We start from the raw sequence: 20,649 nt of genomic DNA on the forward strand, positions 1-20,649 counted from the left end.
GTTCGTCGACTGCCATTAGTCACACTTTGCGTACCGAAAGCGTGATTCCAGGCGTTTATCGCGAATCGGGAAGGTGAAGTGCACTCGGGGGTGAATTTCACCGACTGGTGTGCGCGTGCTTCGTGCGTACGATCCGCAGAGAAAACAGTGAAGGGTGAGAGAGAAAGAGAAGGGTAGGGGAGAGAGTGATCGAGAGAGAGAGAGAGAGAAAGAGAGACGAGGACGAACGAAGGGGTGAGGGAGGGCCACCACGTGCTCTATCGAGTACGTCAGTCATTCACTTCAACGCGCACGCGGCGCAAATCTCTGTGTGCAACAGTTCAACGGAATTACACGGTGTTGTATCGGTGTGAGAAGCTCGATGCACTCGCTTCCGTGTGCCGTTTTTACAGATGAAAAAGCCAGCGTATTTAACCGTTAAAACGCTTCAATTCAAGATGCACTCGCGAGCCATTTTCGATAATTAATCGACAATCGTACAAGTTTATTTCGAGATTTCGTCCACCTGTAATTCTTTTTGCGTCAAATTGATTGCGTTAATGCCGCAAGCCTCTTTGAAAGACAGTCTCGGATCGACTGCATTTTTCTGTAAACTATTCTTTTTCGTAAGACACAAATGGCGTAAGTAATAGAAAATTCTGAGTAAATTTATTTATTGTAAATCGTAATGACGTCACTTTTCTTTATTTTTCGATTTATAGAATTTAGAGCAGTATGGCTGCTGAAGGGCTCGAACTGTTCACGATTGTAACGAAACCAAAAGATTCTCAATCCTATGAACATCTTCAACCGAGTTTAATATTAAAATCTTTCGAATTTTAGTTAGGTTTACTTTTCATTGTATCGTAATCAATTTGACGATTTGAGCGAAGTGTAGGGAAACTTTGGGAACGTTAAAATACGAGACTCACCTCTTTGTCCTTCGCTTGCAGTTCCTGTTCCAGGTTGCTGTTCGGCGTCCTCCTGGGATTGCTGGCATCGTGTACCTGCTGCTGATCACTTGCCTGTGGAGTCTGAGACAATTTATGTCCCTCAGTCTTCGAATTCCCATCATTTGCCGCGGCAAGTTGCTCCTTCAATGCAGAAACTTCCTTTTCCGCCAATGTCGCCCTCTGCAATCAAATCAAACAGCAAATTAAAACTTCTGCTCTTACGTACTTATAAGATTATTTAATTCCTCTCAATGTGTAATTAAAATTGATATCACCGGCTTGCCACAAAGATACTTTAGCTAAGAGAAATAAATTATTTAGGAAATCGATTTGAAAACAAATATATACAGTTTAATTGATTTAATCTCGATAAAAGAATTTTTATAAATTTTTAATTTAAATTTTTAATAAAAAATTTTAATTTTTAGTGTGCCAACTATTTTATCATGCTACGACTGATATATACACAAATGGAATTCTGTCGATTAATCAAATTACCTATTCATAGAGGGTTTGGGATAAGTTGAAATTAGTGTCTAAATTTACTATTTCGCGAGTCTTGCTGGAAATACCTGGCAAATAATTAATCGACACACGAGCTATATTTATTTCATTTAATTCAATTAATATCAATTCATAAATACTCATACAAATTTTAGAGATTTAGATATAACGATATATTCTTAGGACACTGTATGAGCTTTTGTAAAATGTAGGAGTAGAAACATGTTTTTCTAATAATAACTACAACGAGTTCGTATTTTTAACTTGTTGAATATCGATATATTTTCGATGCGAGTAACACTAGAAGGCTAAAGAGGAATCACGGAAACGTTCTCAAAGATGATAAAATCATCGCGGTGCCGTAATGACAAACACATGCGTCCTGCTCCCACTCCAATGGTTCGTCTATTCGGCCAATCTGTACAGCAACGGCATATGCTAAAGTCATTAATTGACATCTGGAAGCAATTAAAGTAATTGCGAATTCGGTAGTAAAATATCGAGAACACCGCGCGGACTAATAGGCAACAAGTCCACGTCAGTTTTTACTCGATGCATCGAAGCATCGATCGATCGTTCCGCGAAACACCGACGCTAACTTCTCTTCGATTTGAAATTGTACGGCAACACGGAATCGTGTATACGACCATCCTATAACATGTTCACGACCCGCATATATTTCCTATAATTCTCTTTGACTGTACGAGTTCGACTTTTTCCACTTTCCATATTTTTCTTTCTTCATGGAGCCAATTGCGTTCAATCGTTGTCGATATACTGGCAAGTGAACGCATCTTTTTTCAACGATCTGTCACCTGAATTATCAGTATGGAGAACGTAGGAAATTATTCGTCCGGAAATTCATTGTCACATTTGCATTCACAATATGTTACGTTGCATCTATGTCTGCAAGGATTAAAATTGTACTTCACGTCGGTTAATTTCTAGTTCTGTGATTATGCAAGATATCTCTGATATTTCCGATAGTACACAGATTTATAAGGAAATATAACACAAATTATAAAGTTATTAGAGAATATCGAATGCAACCTGTGCATAGAAATGGATTCTACGCGAGTGTTAGAGATGTTAATTTCTATACTAAAACTACCCTAACTCTTCGGCCGACGATCGTAGAATATTCCCGATATCCGACTTTACCACTTGTCGATGAATTACAAATAATTATATATTATTCCAGAATATTAGCCCTCGCCATCTCATTTACCATAACTTCCCATTTATCGCGGTATACGAATCTTACATTTCATTTATGGTACCGGTAACTATTGATCGGAAGGTTAACGTAAATAATTCAAATATTCTGTCGTGTGACACGTAGAACGAGTAGAAATAAGATATTTTCAACTTCATATATAAAAAGAAAAGAAAACAAAAGACAGTAGATACATCCTAAACGTTCAAAGTTGAATATCAAAAGCGTTTCGCAGCGTAAAATCGCAAACGAAAATTTCGAACAATCTAACAAACAAGTCATCCAGTGGTTCGTCTATTAAAGAGAGAAGATCGTAGAAAAAAAGGAAGTCGACCACAGTAGCCGACATCGAAACGACAAAAAGAGAGACAGTGATCGTCGAGACAAAGTACGAGACAGCTGTAGTAATGACCCATTGTTTCCTGCAAAAAGCCTTGACGATGTTATCGATAATTACGAAATGATACGGGAAGCATAAATACATATCCGAGTGCACGATGCACGTTCATCGGAATGGCGGACGAAGTATCGATAGGCTGTCGAGGCTCATCCTGTGTATTTGTCACGAGTCGTTTGGAAAAGTGGGGGAGCAACGTCAGCGTAGCTATATAAGGCTGATGAAGAGGATCGAGAAGATCGCCGATAAAGATCGTCCGTCCGCGATCGTCACATTAGCGGCGGAAGTCGTTGGAAGATAATGGCTTCTTTGAACGTTCCTAACGACGTTGCTTTTGTCGTTGTTCTATCAACAATCGGCTGTTAAGAAATTTAAGTTATGGGATTACGGGAAACTCGAGCAGTTCTTCCGCTCTTTCGATTCATTTCAAGGCTTTCAGATGCTTCCTCCTTGATTCTCTTCCTCCTTCGTATCAATCGATATGATTGCTTCAACGATCGTTGATTTCTAATAGATTGCCTATGAAATATTGCCATTAAATGTTCCATTGTCGCAGTCGATATTAACGTGGAAAATAAGGAGACGCGAAACGTCCCTTTTCTTCCACCTGTACAACGTATTATGAATTAATTGTAGCTGGATAAGAATGGTTTTGAACGTTGACAATTGTTCGAACGTTTGATCATAATTCATAGATGATAGGAAGTTTCGTGAAGAACATTAGGGATACGACTAACGTTATGATCGCACTGAGCTTGATCATGCAAATTCATACCTTTGGCAATACGCGTTAAAGTATGGAACCTGAACAAAGATTCGTTTCATCCACTAAATATTATAACTACTATAGTTTGGATGTATCACATGCTTTCGCATATCGTATATGTACACTTTCGCATCTTTCAACTTCCTATTTCCATCGCGAACATTCTATCAACATTTTTTTCAATATTTAAAAAGGAAACCGAGCACGCAATATTCAATACCAAAACGAAACGACAGAAACGATTTAAACAATATGTGATTGATTGACAGCGTACAGAATTGAATATCCGTTCCCATATGAAAGAAATGAAAAAATATAACAGATTTTGCCGTGACTGCTGACTTGTATCAGAATCGAACGCGTTAACACAGATATTTTGCGAAACACAATAATTCAACGCGACAGAGATCACGTTCGTTTTTCGTCTATGACATCGCTTGACAAAGAAAATTCGCAGGATTGATAGGAAGCAGGAGCCTGTTCGGTTCGATCGTCAGACAGCGCCTATTACGTACTCGCCTTTCGACCCTGACAGAGTGAGAAGGGGAGGTGAAGTTTCGATCACGACAAGGCGTTTCGTCTTGGGCCCGACGCTCGTCTTACACCCCTTCGCAAATTGACGGTTATCCGAGTTGCACGGCGTTCTGAGCATCGATCGATCGCCACTCACCGATTCGATATACGGAATCGCGGCTCATTGCACGTTGCCCGCGTGTGCAAGAACCTGCTTCGGGGCTGCTTTTAGGCCGGGTGGTCACGCACTTTCGGATCAACTACCAGGGCATCGATCGGTTTCTGTCGTGTTAATGCTTGTTTCCACGTTTTCTGCCCGTTCAAAGACTTCGCTGTGTCGTGTAATTAAGCCCCGTAATTCGTTGTAATTTCGCGGCCACGGTTTCGTGTATCCTCGTGGTCGCCGCACGGCATTTGTAATTCAAATCTTTTTCCGTTTTCGACAAAGTTTTTCTTGAGAAAAGGAAGCGTCGCCGATTCTTACAGCATTTCAGATTTATAGATAAGAAAATTCTCTTTTTCTTGGTTACTCGTTTTCGCCATACGATTCCCAAATACGATACGCAACTCTTGATTGTTCGTTTTCCAACACGATCGTGATTTCTTTTACAAAACGATTCTAGGCTTGCTGTTAAATTACACTATTGGCCTCGGAAAAATTATAATCTCAGAATGACGTTGATATAACGATTGATTTAGTTTAATCTACCTACTTATGTAGATATACAGCTATGTAACTTTGATATAATCCGAGCTTGCTAAGTATTTGAATGGAAATTGATCCTCAAGTTTCGTGCAGTAAATTTTATACAAATTTTAGATATGCACTTTCGCGACAGTTGACTAAGGTATTAATAAAACTATACGCAATGAGATGATTAGAAACGATCCGTAATACAAAAGACGAACGTAAGTAGTATAGGCTGCAAGAAAGTGGTAGTGTTTCTGATATTATAGTACGTTTATAAAAGCGCAAGAAGAAAGTAACATAAGCTCAAGTTGTTACTTATGTCCAGTATAACGACAAATATTTCAAATTTAGATAGGTAGAAATGTGTGTAAAGAACGTTGAAAAATAACATTGTTCGCAATAAAGAATCATCGTCGAAGAAAATCTATCAGCAATCTTTGTGCCTTACATTGTCACATATTTATATTCAAAACTATAATAACAAATATATTATAATATAATTTTACAAAAATTTATGAATTTATGAACATTTTCACAGGAAATAAATTATACAAATATGGTCCTTGTACATCTTATAAAACACCATTACTTTTACTTAAATTTACTTCTCAATTTACAAAACAATAATAAACCGGTTCTTAATCATCTCAGCATGAAACGTGTTAACCTTGCAATAAAATACTGTCGTATCTAATAAAAATGATCTTCTCTTGCAGTATACATAGAAATTTCTTCGTACTTCGTACTTCAAAAATATAAAAAATTCGTAAAATATAAACATCTTCGTACATAGACTATAGAAGTGCGTCTGTCCAGAAAAGTCAAAATCTACCTAAATGTCTCTTAAAGTCAACTCTATTTAAAGTCATCGTATCTGCGTATTCTACATTTTCTCCATCTTTTTGTCAAGTTTGAGTAATCTGACGGAATTCAGAAAGGAAACGGGCAATCGTCAATGAGCACTCGTAGCAAGTTGGCATAGCCAACGTATAAGCGTGATTCGAGAACGTTTGCGAGTGCACGGCATGCGAGTGTCGCAGCTGGCGACGCGCGGTGTCGTAGCCCGTCAAACGCCGAGCATTCTTTGTGCCCTGCCGACGGAATATCCTGAATAGATCAGCCTCCCTCGCGGCTCGCGCACCCACCCCGCCGCACGTATTTCTATTTTTACGCCCTGGCCCGAATCATCAGCGTGTCCCGTTCTTTTCTACCATTTATTTCGTGACGGTTGACTAATGCGCGAGAGGCATCGGGAATTCCGGTTGGATCGATGCGTGTGTATTTCGATGCGACCTGCACCCCAGTATCACTTCACTCTGGATATTGTGAGAAGCGCGAGGAAAAAAAGCGGGAGATTGATACTGCTTTTTTGATTAATTTTTAATCGTTTATTTTCAATTTAAATCCCCTGGTGGTTTTAAATTCTTTCGGGCTTATGCTTCTACATTCGATCAGTCCTCTGTGTCACTATATAGAATTTGTTCTTTTGTGTTGTAATCCGGTTTGATAGAAATAAAGTATATATATGGTTGGTTAAGAAGCATTGAAAGTACATCGACATCGCAAAGAGATTTTGCAAGTAATAAATGTCCCTTGGAACGCTGCTTCAATCGCGAAAAACTGATCGTATTATAGGTATATCTTTTTAATAATTGATAAGCGTAACGATAAAAAGGTTTCTTAAACAAATTGTATTTCCTTGATAGCAATTTTTTGTAATTAATAGAAAATTAAGTATGTCTATTGAGTATGGAAGTATTAATCGTGTGTAATTTATTCTATTAATTATATATAAAATATTAGGAAAATACACGAGTAGTACTTTTCAAATACTTGTTATAACTGTTACCTAATTGAAATCCAATTTTTGATATAATTAAACATATGTTAATATATGTTAAAAAGTTTCTAAAAATTCATAAGATTAACGAGACACGATACTGGTCACTCATTGAAGCAATATGAACCTTAATTAGAATAAATGTAAATCAGCCATATAGAAACAACAGATGTACAATAATTACAAGCAAACCACTTGTCAAATTTGAATGAATTATCTCATTATCAGATCATTTAAAAACAATGTGTACCGTACAATTTTCTCCATAATCTACATAAGTACATGTTAAGCAATTATCAAATTAAAATTGTGTATGCACGCATCTGCTTTATCACTATAATGGAACTCTTTGCACATCAAACGAGCGTAACGACGTCGAACTACGATATACAAGATACACTTCTTTGATTTATCCTCTCATTTGGAAATTTATTTTCGAATACCTCGCACGTGCTTTCACCTCGAGTGTTCCTTCTTTTTTTTTCTTTTTTTCTTTTAAACCATAAAACACGCATTCATGCCGAGACGTTACTAGAGGCGTTTCCATGATACTCGTTCTCATTGAAATGAATTTTAACGATCGTGTGCCACGCTATTCCCCTCTATACTTTTTCGAAATAAAAGGAAAGCCGCAGCAGCTAAATAAAGCAATTTATACTAGCAGCTAAAACGAATATCTAATTAACATGAAATGCATCGTTTACCTTTACGACGTGTTTTACTACGCCTTTGGTTTCGTTTCCAGATTCGCGTGATCCAGCTAGTCGCGACTTCCTATGTCTGACCTTTGACACGCCGCAGTAATGTCCGACTATTGTGCGTCGTTTTAAAATACACGAGTCTCAACGGCAAAGTCCTGATAGTCGATCCTCGCGAAATATTTTTACGCGATCGCGATTATTACGCAAGACGTTCAAGAACATTTTACGATCATTCTATTTTTTTCACTTTTCTCGCAAACGCTGCCTGCTACAAATTCGCGAACAGTGCTTGAAACTTAAAAAGATATTTGATATCCCTACCATGTGTATCGTATTCGCAAGAGCTTTGATGTAGACACGTCATGCTAGAATTTCCAGTAAACGTCAGACGCGTATGCGAATGTAACATTTGAAAATCGTTTAGAGGTATATGGCTTTTGAACGTAACACCAACATTTTAGCTAATAGGAAATCGAAAGTGTCTATACAGCGTATACGTCCAAACTATGTTTCTCTCTATACACTATATGTTATTATACGTGAATTACATTTCAAACAGACAACGAAACATTAAACAGCTTTGAAAAATCATATCTAGCTTTCCATTCCACTGCAAAGGAACTATATACGAAATATCTATTTTAAACCATTCGGTGACCCTTCGAACCGATATTTGTACAACTACAAACTCTCCCTAAGAATTTCTGTCGATCGATACGGGGAAGCAAATCGATCGGTGGTCGTAAGCAAAGGACTGTGAACGTGTATGTAGAATCGCGGTTGCCCAGTTGAACACCAAGGGCCGGGGCGTTATATGGTGGCAAGAAAGGGAGGAATACCTTACACCAGCCGTCTTTATAATCTCCCGCGTGGCAACAGAGGGGGTGGTGGAAAGGTGGCACGGGGTTTGGATCAGCCGTTTATGACTAGCGGCGGTGTTATATTTTTTGGCTGGTGGCAGGAGGCAGGAGACGGTCGTGATATTTCAAATTTTCTCATTACACCTCGAGGTGCGAATGATCTCCACCCCCTCCTTCTCCCTTTCCTTCTTCTCGTTCTCTCGAGCTCTCTCACCCCACCTCTTCGCTCTGTTCCTTCGTCGTGCTCTGCTACCCTATCTAGCGCAGGCTCTCTTTACCGCACCGATACACCGTGGCGCCGTTCCACCACCTCCCCCAATCACCTCCCCACAGCCCCCTTCTTCAATCTCACACCAACCAGCCATCAGGGTGAACCCCTCTTGTATTTATTATTAAGATATCGACCGGCTCTAAGTCCCGCTAGGTACTACGTGCAATATGCGGCGGGAAACACTCGAAGCATACACACGAGTCGCGAAAGAGAATACCCGAGGTTCGACCCCTCTTTACTTGTTCCCCCTCTCACTCTCTCTTCTTCTCGCGCGCGCTCTTTCTCTCTCTCTTTTAGCCCCCTCCACAACGGAGGAGCTTTCAGGGGTCTCCTCTTTTTTCGACGGGAGCAGAATACCATCGATGCTAATTCGTGCTTTGTTCGGGACACTTTTGTGCCACTGCAGAAACGCAACGCGGAGGCAAAGTGAAATAGATGAGAGTGCTCTTTGTTTCGATCTGATTAAATGGCGCGCTGATTGGCGCGGCCTGAATTAGTAGTCCGTTGAAGTGCTCGCGCATGTGACGTTCTCGGGGCCCTCCCTAAGAACAGGGATTTCTGCGATATATTGTCTCGCGACGGCCATTATTTCCCTGTGTCTATGAATATTTCGTTCCGAGGTGTATGACGTTCGAGAATCCGTCGATATTCGCGTGTTCGCTGGTTCGGCCGATTTTCAATCGCCGACGAAGATCTTGCTGCGAATGTCTTTGGAAATATATTTACTCCAGCCGCTGTCTACGACGAACTACAAATTAGGAAGCTTCTTCCAGATGGAAAATTATTGACTACCCAACGATTCAGTAGTAGCAGAATATTTTTCTGGTTTGACTGAGTCTTTGGGTTGGTAGTTTAAAAGAAATATATTACTCACTGTTAAAAAGAGATAAACTCTGTTTTGTATTATGATATCGTTCCTTTTTAAATATCCTACTGCACACACACATGGATGTACGTAGTACAACTTTATTGATTACCTATGAAACTCCTAGCAAACTTCTATCAAACTAAAGATGCATAGAAATGTAAATTTATAATCGCACAATTCATGGGAATTAAAAAAACGAAGCCAATAAATGAAAATAATTAACGTTACAAAATACATGCTTTATTCTACACACTTCACATCACTCACTCACACTATACAATATCTTCATCCTTCAATTTCTCACAATTTCCTCAATTTTAATGGATAAACAGTGACGCTGTGCAAAATTTCCAAACTTTTCCAAAGCCTCTACTCGGAGTTCGCAAGAACCGCTGCAACTACGACGATCGAAAATCCGTTGGAAAGAAGCGGCCAAAGGCGACGAAGAAAACCGCGAGGGCCGAAGTCGTCTGTAGCCGGCGGTCTTGGGAGGTCCATTAATCGTAGGACAATAAACGCGGTCCTCTTCTCGAACGAGATACTTTTCGGAGGGTCATCGACCGTCGCGTCGCCTTCGTTTGCTTTTCTCCGAAGCATGTGTGCCGAGGACGGCACTCCATGTGGCACAGGTTCCCACGTGTGAGACCAGTTTCAACATTCACATTGAAAGAAGAGAGACTCGAATGAAAGAGAGAAAAAAAAGAGGGAAAAGCAAGGGAGCGACAAAGAGCACGTCTTCCAATAAGAACGCGTCCGTACAGCGATATTTAAGAAATGTCAATACATCGTGACGACGATGGATAAGGGGTGGCGGATGAAGGGTTCGTAGATAGAAACCGGGCACTGCGACGACGACGAGAACGACAACGACGACGACGACGACAATACCAATGGCGGGGCCATCAGTTCCCGAGCAACTAGCCCCGAGGCACCGGTTAAAAAACGAACGAACCCCTTTGATGTTCCCCGTTGTCCTAATGAAAAATTAAAGCCCCTTCTTAAACATCATTAGACACGGCCACTCTTTCAAGTCTCTCGTCGACTCGCGATACGCCTGCAGCGCGTAATCATGGCCCCGAACGAAGATGCCTCGTGTTTTGGCCGCAGGCAAACGATCGAGAGGTTTGACGATGGCTGTTTCAGGCCGTTAGTGAGTTTGCAAGTGGGCATTTTTCGAAGGTTTTAGGTTGCAGCTGATCGATGTTGGGTAGAGACAAATATTACGTATTTGACTTGGAACGAGATATACCAGATATTACGATAGATCGTTTCGGATAGAATCTTTGTATTGGACCTTAGGTTGAAACGAGTCACGTGATCGGTTTATTCGAAGATTTCACAAGCTATGAATGTATTGTATGCTTTTAAATCGCAGCGAAAGAGCAAAATCGAAGCATTAAATATTCAAATGAAAATTACGATGGAATATTGTAAATATTGTTAAAAATAGAATTTTTATTCTATAGTTCATTTCCGAGTTAATTATAGATAAACATGGAATATTAGGAAAACCAAATCAGTCGTTATTTCTGCGACACAGCGATGCCAGCCAGTCGAAGCTGCTACCCGACTTATTTTTAATCTCTTTTTCTCTATGCAATCATTCCCTCAGCGAATTCCAGACACACGTGCGAGTCAGCACCCGAGATCTTCTCACGCGCGATCCACTAATAAATCACGATGGGCGTAAGGAAAAAATCGGTGATCATCTGCTGCGGAAAGAGAGAAACGGGCTATTTCTTTCAGCCGGCGTTCTTAGGAAGCGTCGGCGTCTACTTCCTTTTTCCAATACGAATGGAAAAAAGACCATAGCCACGTTTAGAAAAATCCTCGTTCTCTCGAGGAAAGATATCAACCACGCCGATGTATAATTAAATGTGGAGCTTGTTTTTTGTATAAATTAGGTGGGCAAGAGGAGCGCTTCTATCCGATGTTTAAAAATACTTTCTCATTAGTAAAGATGAAAGTTTAACGATTATACGCCTGTACGATAGAAGTGAATGTCTCATTGGCTTTCTTAGTGCTCAGTTTTACTCATTTCACCGATGATTGAAGCTTCATTCACTCTAGCGATGGTTTGTATACATCAAGGAATTAAAAGATAATGGGAAAAGAAAGCTTTGTCTATATTATTTGCAAAAAATCATCTACATTAAAAATATAATAAATCTACAAGGTTTCTATAAAATTATAAATTCATCTACTTGTTATTCTTTATTTTCCAATTGATTTTACTTGCGTCTACATTCTTCCTTTAGTATAAAAGATTATCAATTATGCAGTCGTAAGAAAAAAATTACTGCTTAGTAATTGATTATTACAAGGACATAAAACATCTATTTATTTGATATCTAGTTTCATTCTATTCAATCAATATCTTGCGAAATTTTTTAGAGCCAATGTGCTCGTAATACACAATAATCATCGAAGATATTTGCAGCAATATTATTATTTATTAAATCTTTATTTCGATTAACTTTCAGTCGAACAATAGCTTCGTTTTATATTAAACGTCAAAACTTATCAAACCCACGTCCTACTTAAAATACCATAATTCCTAGATCTTTCAATAAATAAAATCAATCGGCAAACCACACGAGGACAAACGATACATTTATTATACGCAAACAATTTGATAAATATTCCGATTGACAATACGACCATTAATATGGATTAACCAGCTTAACGCGTATCGCAAAGAAAGAAGGAAACCTATTTTCTCTGAATTTTCGAGAGTCCGATTTTTCCGATCGGAAAGCTCCTGGGGATCGCGGCGCACTCTCGAAAACGAATTTCGGTTGGGACAATGGAGGACTTGATACGGCGGAATCGGCGAAAGGGACAGTGGTCGGTGGGCAGGGCGATTGTTGGAATTTGCATGAATCGATCACGATTGTTTGGCCGCGAAATGAGCGCGCCACCACAGGAGAAATAATTCGCAATCCGTGTACAGGCCGGCCAATCGAGTTACCGTTTGCCATTTCGATTCTGCTCGGTCCAACGGACGACAATGGCCATACGCTAAAAGCGAATCATCTTTGTGATCTGAGCCGACTGATCGTCGCGTCTCGTTCGCCTCTGCATCTGTCTCATTCGTCTCTCACCATCGCGACGTTTTTATCGAAACCTCCTCTACAATGTCTCCTCTTTCAGTTCGACGTTAAAACATTTCAATTACGGTCCTTGAATTAGTCAGCTAATCGGTTGGTTCGGTTGGTCAGTTAATATTGCTGAAAATTTCTCGTGTTTGCATCATTGTTTTTAAATTGGATCTTTTATCGAGTTCTTTGATTATTAGGTCGTACCAGTAGTTATTCTGCTTGAAAGTCTTTGGCATGTAGAATTTGCGTAATCCAGTTTGATGGAGGTTTTTTAAAGAACGCGAAGTACCTGCGCAGGCAAGCGTGTTCAAATTATTACAATGGGTTCGGTAGTTTAATATTTGAACTTCAAGGTTGTTATTTTTGGTTGGTTTGTCGAAGGTCCGAATGGATCCACAGTTTTTACTAGAAGAATAAGAGAGACTGAATATATTTAATAATTAGACTGTCGACGTGTGCGTAGAAATGTAAAAATACTAAAACATAGCGTCTTCCTTTTCTGAAACAATTGTCTTAAAAATTCAAGACCGATATAAGAAAGTTTGAATATGTGCTATAGGCAACGAAAAATACGTTTCCTTCAAAGCGAGGAGATCTTTTTTAACCTGTCTAACCAGTGCAACCGATTAACCAAAACTTTCCGTAATCTCGAAATTGATAATGTTAATAAAGATAAAAGAACTGCATTGAAAATGGTAACAAAACAGGTCACAAAACGAAGAATTATGATTATACGAATAAGAAAAGTTTGGAGATCCATAACAAGACCAAACATGGCTTAAATTCGAATTAAGGAAAAGAAGAATAATGTACGTTTAAAAAGCAAGAAAATAATAGGTCAAAATGGAAAAAGAATAGTTGGCGAAGGAGTGCGAGACAGGGTGGACGGGCGCAGGCTTGCGTTGTACGAAGATACATGTGGCGAAGACAGCAGGGACTTTTAGTGGCTGCGAGGATATCGATACCTGAGCGAGCACAATACGGGCTATATTTTTATAGGGCCGCCGCGGGAGTCTAATGGCAGTCAGCGTGAGGGAGAGGGTAGAAACAGGGATTTGGTATAGACGTCATTGTTTCCGTTCGGCACCCTTCTTCCACCCCCGACTGGAAACTACCCCCTTACAACGGTGTGTGGCTGCCATTGAAGCCACTTTTTCATCTCTCCTGTGTTTCTCTTCCCGCGTTCTTCCACACATAGATTACAATATTACCGCGTAACCCACCCTCAACGGCGCGCCGTTAGCCGCGCCGCAACGCCGGAACGCGTCCTCTGATATATACGCGCACTTCTGATCATAACATAAATTTTAATGATGGCCGTGATGAAAATATAAGAACGCAGCGATATTTATGGCCGCCTGGCCCGGCCAGTTCCTGTGCGTGCAACCGTCAACCCCCTTTTCCCTGGACCACTCACGACACCCACACCACGACCGAGCTACTTGGAGGAGAACGCCGCCACCCCTTTTCCCGGTCGACATACACGCGAAACACGCCATTTAATTGTTCGTACTACTCGTCCAGTCTGCAAAGCTTCTCTCGTCCCGCCGTAGCTTCGTTCTTCGATTTTCGGTATATGTTCTACATCTACGAAGAATTTTAACGTTGAAAAGAATTCGCAAGCTTGTCAAATAAATGTTATATTAATTTTCTATATAATCGATATTTAGCAAACAATAAATGCGACGATAAAACTCAGAGAACTTGTAAAATTATTTTGTTAATTAACAAGCTTTTTCTCGCACCACGATAAGTAGACAAATCTAAGAACCTTCGTATCTTACCCATTGTGTTTTGTATTTTGTACACTCTCCGTTCGCTTGTTAACGAAATGTTCACCTTGTCTGTATTCAATAACCCGAATTTCTCAACGACGCTCTATCGATCTTTATTCAGTTAGCTGTCCTTAAGAATCCTGTGCGCAATTTTTTGCGACACGATTACTCACGTGCCAATATTTCCAAACAGCTCTCGATATTGCGTCAAGGCCGTCGTCTCGGTTCGAGAACGTGTCAAACATACCTGGCTACGGAACATATCGGCGGTAGGGATGTGCTATAGAGACACACGTGCATCGTCGGTGCACACGCACACATTCAATGCTTCCCAACAACTTCTGATTAGAGGTAGAATTAATGATTCGAAAATCAATACAGGCCCGTCCTCCCGTGAGTATTAAGACACTGACGAAGCTGACGGTATCCAAAGACGAAGAAGGGACTACGGTGAGGAGGGAAAAGGGGAGGAGGTAGGAAGCGAGGAAGAAGGGAGTCCGTAGGAAGAGAAACTAGAGGGTTTGATGATGGTAGTATATCTGTCGGGGGTGCGGAGCGAGGGTGCTCCTCGTTTCAGGATCTACTATTTTGTCACCAAACCCTTCCTCGGCCTTTGATAACTAATTAGTGTTTTACCTCCCCGCGCAGCTCGGTCCCTGCGGCCCTCTTTTATCGTCCCAATCAGGGGACAGGCTTGCAAGGAACCCCTTTTCATGCGAAGGCGCATCGACGTTTCCCGAGCCCTCGAAAAGATGGGAATCAAAGGATTTCCAAAGCGAAGCGTCAAAAGTGCGCGCGGGGACGAGAGGACCGCACCGACAGGGGTTTGTTAAGCGGAAAAACGAAAACTGCCGGAGTCACGGGACGCCCCGGACTAAGCAGATCAACGCTCATCCTTCCGAGAATGTAATTAAATGGTTTCTTTCTGTCGTCGGCTCATTTACACTACTTTCAATCCTTTACACTAATTTTTAAACCTAGTAGGACAATAGCTATATTAATACTACAGAGATTGTGATCGCAAATATTCCATCACCCGCGATATTGTTCAAAAGCATTCAGAAGTATTCTGCATGTCAGTACTTTAGTCAGTTTGTAAGATACTTGAATTCGAGCAGAATGTACAGCCGAGACCGTTCATAAATATAAACCCAGAGCAAAATCATCGGTGTTACGAGCAATACTTTCTAAACTATTATTTACGTCTGCTTGCAATATAAAGGCGAGTCATTTGTTTCTTAAGAATTGGATATTAATCGTGTAGTTATATAACGAAACTGAGAAAAAAGTGCAGTTGATCGGTTTGGTTTTTATGAAGTTTAATTAACGATGAATTAGTCATTAGAAGCAACACTTGCTACCATTGTATGGAGTCAGCAGATCGCACATTTAAATTACATCTTGATTATGATTGTTTGTATTAACACTAAAAGTATCAATAAAAAGTATTCCTATTATTGTAAAAGGATCCCCTTAACCAAATTTATAGTTTTAAAATTGGAGAATATAATCATATAGAAAGGAATTCGAGGATATGCCGAGCGATAATTTATATATATTTTATATATATATATATATAAATAGTTTGTTTCTAGATTTTATTGACTTTCTTTTTATAGACACGATTTGTTACTTGTCTCGCTAAACAGTTGCGAAATCTACAATGTTTCCAATAACAAAGTTGTCGTCGCTCTGGTATTGCCCAGTCATCGCTATAATTAGCGATATTCGCGTCGATATATATACTTATATACGCTTCGATTCGTTCCAAGAAGCAACTATTCGATAGATTTCACTAGTTGCACGCTGTGTTAAATAAACGGCCACGTCTCCGAAAAGGAGCCGCGAAGACTAATGTTCGCGGCGAGAAGCGTCGACAGGAATTCGACGATTACCCCGGTGACTCATCTCTTGACATAATACTTTTTGCCTCGTCTTACGTTATTTCGACGGAGTTTCCGAGAATTTATATTTCGCCTCGCTGCCAACCACGATCAGATTTGTGTAACAGTTTCTCGTTTTATTTCTTCTTAATTTTAATCTGCTGATACCTCGAGAACTTAACTTTTAAAACTCTGTTATCCGATACGTTCGTTCGTATTTTCGCCTGTGTTTTCTCATTTAGAAAATAAATAATTAACAACATAAATAATAGCCGTTACGATATATGCGAGCTACGAACGATTCTTCCGTTTAATTATATTTTATATGTTTATAATTTAGATAAATAGATCCATAGTCTATCAGTTTTTATATATGTTTCTAGAAATGTCCCTTAAGACGTACGATATTTTCTTTCATTTGTTACAACGACGCTAATACATTGAAATCGATGAAAACGTATCTATTGAATTCACCATACGTGGAATCTAATTATCTATGTGCCTTTTCTTTTTTTTTTTTTTTTTAATTCGACGCAATAAAATAATTTCCAAGATAATTTCTCAACGAAAGAATTATTAATAACTGCACAGAATTATTTTCCGATAATTTCCATTTTACCAGAACACGAAACTGACACCAAAATTCGCGGCTGCTTTTAACAAGAAACATTTTTATCGAACCATCTCCGTCCCCTTGACTCCTCGATTATTCTTTCACCTGCACGGTTGTCTACACAGCCTATCCGGCCACTTTGTTCTTCCTTGTGAAGCGGAGGGCCGTTAAAAATTAAGTAATCGAATAAACGCGACTCACCCATCAGGGATCAACGGTGAAATTCGCTCGTACGAGCAATACTAATTAACCGAGACATCGGAAGCGAGTTTCCACACACCCCCGCTCTGCGCCCGCCCCTTGGTCTGCCCAAGGGGGCTGCACAAGAACCGGGCGTTACGCGCTTAACAGTGGAAAATTGCCAATTTTCCCGATAATGAAAATTCTCCCGTCGCGGTTAATTCAATTCCCTTAATTTCTTTCGCATTGAAGCCAGCCGCAAAGATTACGATTGCAATCGCGAAAGGGGATTCCGATGGTTTCAGAGGCCTGAATTATTTGAGGATCGGTAATACGCCACGGCAAAGTGTATTAATGTGTACGTTGCATGGCGATTAAATGTTTAAATAACCAGTTGCTTCTCTGTCCAGTTGCACGACAATCTATGTTATTTGTCTAGTAACGATTTAAGTAAGAAGTCAGAATTTGGATATTAACACTAGAACTACCGATAGTTAACACGAAGCTATTTCTACCAAAATCAGTCAGAACGACTGGTCTTTAAAAAATACGTAATACTAATAGAATATTTTTATATTTATTGATTTATTATTTTCTTACAGAAGGAATTCTATTTTATGTAGTACATTTTTGGTATTATTAATCCATCTGGGACCATGATCCCTAAACGGGGCTTGACAAATTTATAAAACTGTAGAACCAGTCGTTTTGACTGCTGTGGTATTTCTAGTGTTAGCATCTAGCGATCTAGCGATCGATCCGGAATTTTCCTGATATCTGATATCATCGTATCGAATGATATGCAGTAAAAATTGCAAAAACGTGTGGAAAGTTGTACAAAACGTGGAAACTGGTTAATTGGGGTTCGATAAACAGATTGCAGCACCCTTTTACACTGACAAGTACCATTTCGATTGGTATTGGTATAAGTAGCCTTGATACAAAATTATTTTGAGTTTGAATACATAAGAACAAAATAAAATTCATTATATTATTTTTTTAGTTATCGTTGCGAAAGTCATTACATCATTGTGGAAAAAAATATAATATGAAGTAGGAATTATAAAATAAAATTGTAAAGCCAGTCAATTTGACTTGTGTGGTAGTTCTAGTGTTAAGAGCGGATTAAGAACTGCCCATGAAATTCTATTTTCTTGTCAATTATCAATCGTATTAAGGAAGAATAAATTTTCTACGAATATATTGAAAATGTTAAGGAAATTAATAATACAAGTATACAAGATTCGTTATTGGCCATTATGAATGATCGGTATATTCGTGTGATTTTCTTATGTAAGCTGGAATTTAGAAAATTGATGTGAAAATTGGTGGGAATGTTGCATTTGGAGAAGGTTACAGATATCCTGTATATTACAGACACTATTCCTTAATCCATAAATTATTATAAAGGAACTGCGATTGGATCATTCCAAGAAGTTTGGAATTCTAGAACTGATAACGTTTATAAATCTGCCATAGTAAAACAAATTAGTGGTTGGGAACTGCATTGAATCATGTGTAATATGATGAAATCACGCGCGATTAAGATTTTATTCGGAAAGAACGTTTGATACTGAAACTTCATCGCTTACATTCAGAGGAAATGAATAATTGAGGACGCAAACGCCTTGAAAGAAACAAAGAATTATATCTGTCCTGATTTTTCGATTTGCTATCTTGTTTGTAATCCACTAATCGACTCTTTCAGCGATTTAATCTTCGCCTTCGTAATCTTAACGATTTTTTCGATAAAGCACAATGGCTATGAAGAGCTATACTTATGAGATAAAAAAATTTCCTTCAAAAGAAACCACAGAGCAGTTGATATGGTCGCGAAACGTTGAACTCTCTTAATTCCTGAGCAAAGAGAAACGAGATATTTCGCCATAAATCTCAAGGTAAAATTCCGAAACGTACGAGCAAGCAGCTTCCAAGTTCAAACGGATGACGCTAAGGTTCGACACGGGGGCGCCAGTAAATTTTCGCGTTTCGACGAACAACGATGTTCGCGATGATCCGTGGACTAATAGATTTATTGTTCTTGCCCTGATAACGCCGACTGCGAATCGTTTCGAGGGCTCTGTTACCTCGTTTTTCTCTTGGAACGAAATCCAATTTATGAGAGTTTCGATAACGGTACAATATCGTGATAGGCGGTATGATTGAGACTCCTGATATTATGAAAGCTGTGGATGCTCTAAAATATTTCAAACAATATCGTTTCTCGTAACTGGAACCGATGTTCCTTGTTAAAAATTATTAGGTTGTAATATATGAAATAGTCGATTTTTAACAATGTACATTACCGGCTTTTAGAACATTGTTTGGAAAATTGACGCAAAATGTAATTGTTGTTAACCCTTAAATGCATAATCTTCGTCGCTTTTAGGATAGTTAGAAATAAATTATAATAGATTAATTAAATAGAGTAATTAAACTTCTGTTCGAGCAACGCAATATGCGCTTCAATTATCGAGAAATTATCCGAATTATAATAATTATTGAAATGTCGAACGTAATAAAAAAGATAAAAACAAATATTTCCGTATTCATTTTTTACAACGATTTTATACTTCTCTTCTGAAAAAATATTTTTCTTGTACTTTTCACGATTACTGCAAAGATAAATATACATTTTATGAAGATCAATTTTTATGTTTAATGATTGCTTATTATTTTCATTGTGCTACAAATTGAAACGAAGAAATGTACGAGGTCAAATATACATGAAAGCTTTATCTAAAAAATAATTAATAACATAACATGGAATAATAATATTTGATTAGTATTCGCATCTAACAATCTGTTCGACTAAAAGAAAATTACTCTTTCGTGGAGACGCATTGGTCAAATATTTTATCTCTCAAATATTTCGTTTAAAATCGATTTTATAGAATTTAGTGGAAACGTGGAAATGTCTAAATATAACTTATCAGTATAACAAAAGCAAAGATAGCGATCATTGTAATCAAAGGTATAAAAATAAGATATAATTAACGATGGTAATGAAATAAGGTTGATACGAATTTAAGATTTCGCTGCATTTTATTCACTAATATTATATTTCCCGCCAACTTGTTATCATCATTCTATTCACTCTCGTACACACAAATTATTTGATTATTATTACTATAAAGATCTGCTTCATCAATAAAACATTTTATATCGTGCTATTGAATCAAAGAAGATTAATTTTATTTTAATCAAAGTGAAATACTTCGAACTAACTGGGGAACAATGACGTTCATAACGAGCGATCTGATGTTAATAAAATTATAAATTTACTGTATGCTAACAAAAAAAAAGAAGCATTTTCAATCTAATCGCTAAGCGTTACAAATCACGATTTAGACGCGTTAACAGTTACAAGTCATAATTTGCAAGTTTCTCAGTGTTGCGATACCGCAAGTGTAAAAATATAGAAAGATAACTAGGGTTAAAAGTTAAATATTTGAAAGTTTACTGTAATCATTGACGTAAGCCTTGGCTATACGACGAACAACTATAATCGAAATTTACATATCCATATTTTAGTAGT

At 38.6% G+C, this 20,649-nt stretch overlaps 1 protein-coding gene across 5 annotated transcripts in view; it reads right to left on the reverse strand.

Moving 5' to 3' along the window:
* Positions 1-20,649, reverse strand: part of Cut (homeobox protein, cut) — a 168,376-nt gene that overhangs the window by 89,649 nt on the left and 58,078 nt on the right. For all 5 annotated transcript variants that reach the window (XM_072004277.1, XM_072004278.1, XM_072004280.1 and 2 more), the window contains exon 3: positions 912-1,112. In XM_072004277.1, coding sequence (XP_071860378.1) covers positions 912-1,112 — 201 coding nt within the window. The remainder of the gene's footprint in view (positions 1-911; positions 1,113-20,649) is intronic.

The sequence above is a fragment of the Bombus fervidus genome, chromosome 5 (assembly GCF_041682495.2).
Source record: "Bombus fervidus isolate BK054 chromosome 5, iyBomFerv1, whole genome shotgun sequence".
Lineage (NCBI taxonomy): Eukaryota > Metazoa > Arthropoda > Insecta > Hymenoptera > Apidae > Bombus > Bombus fervidus.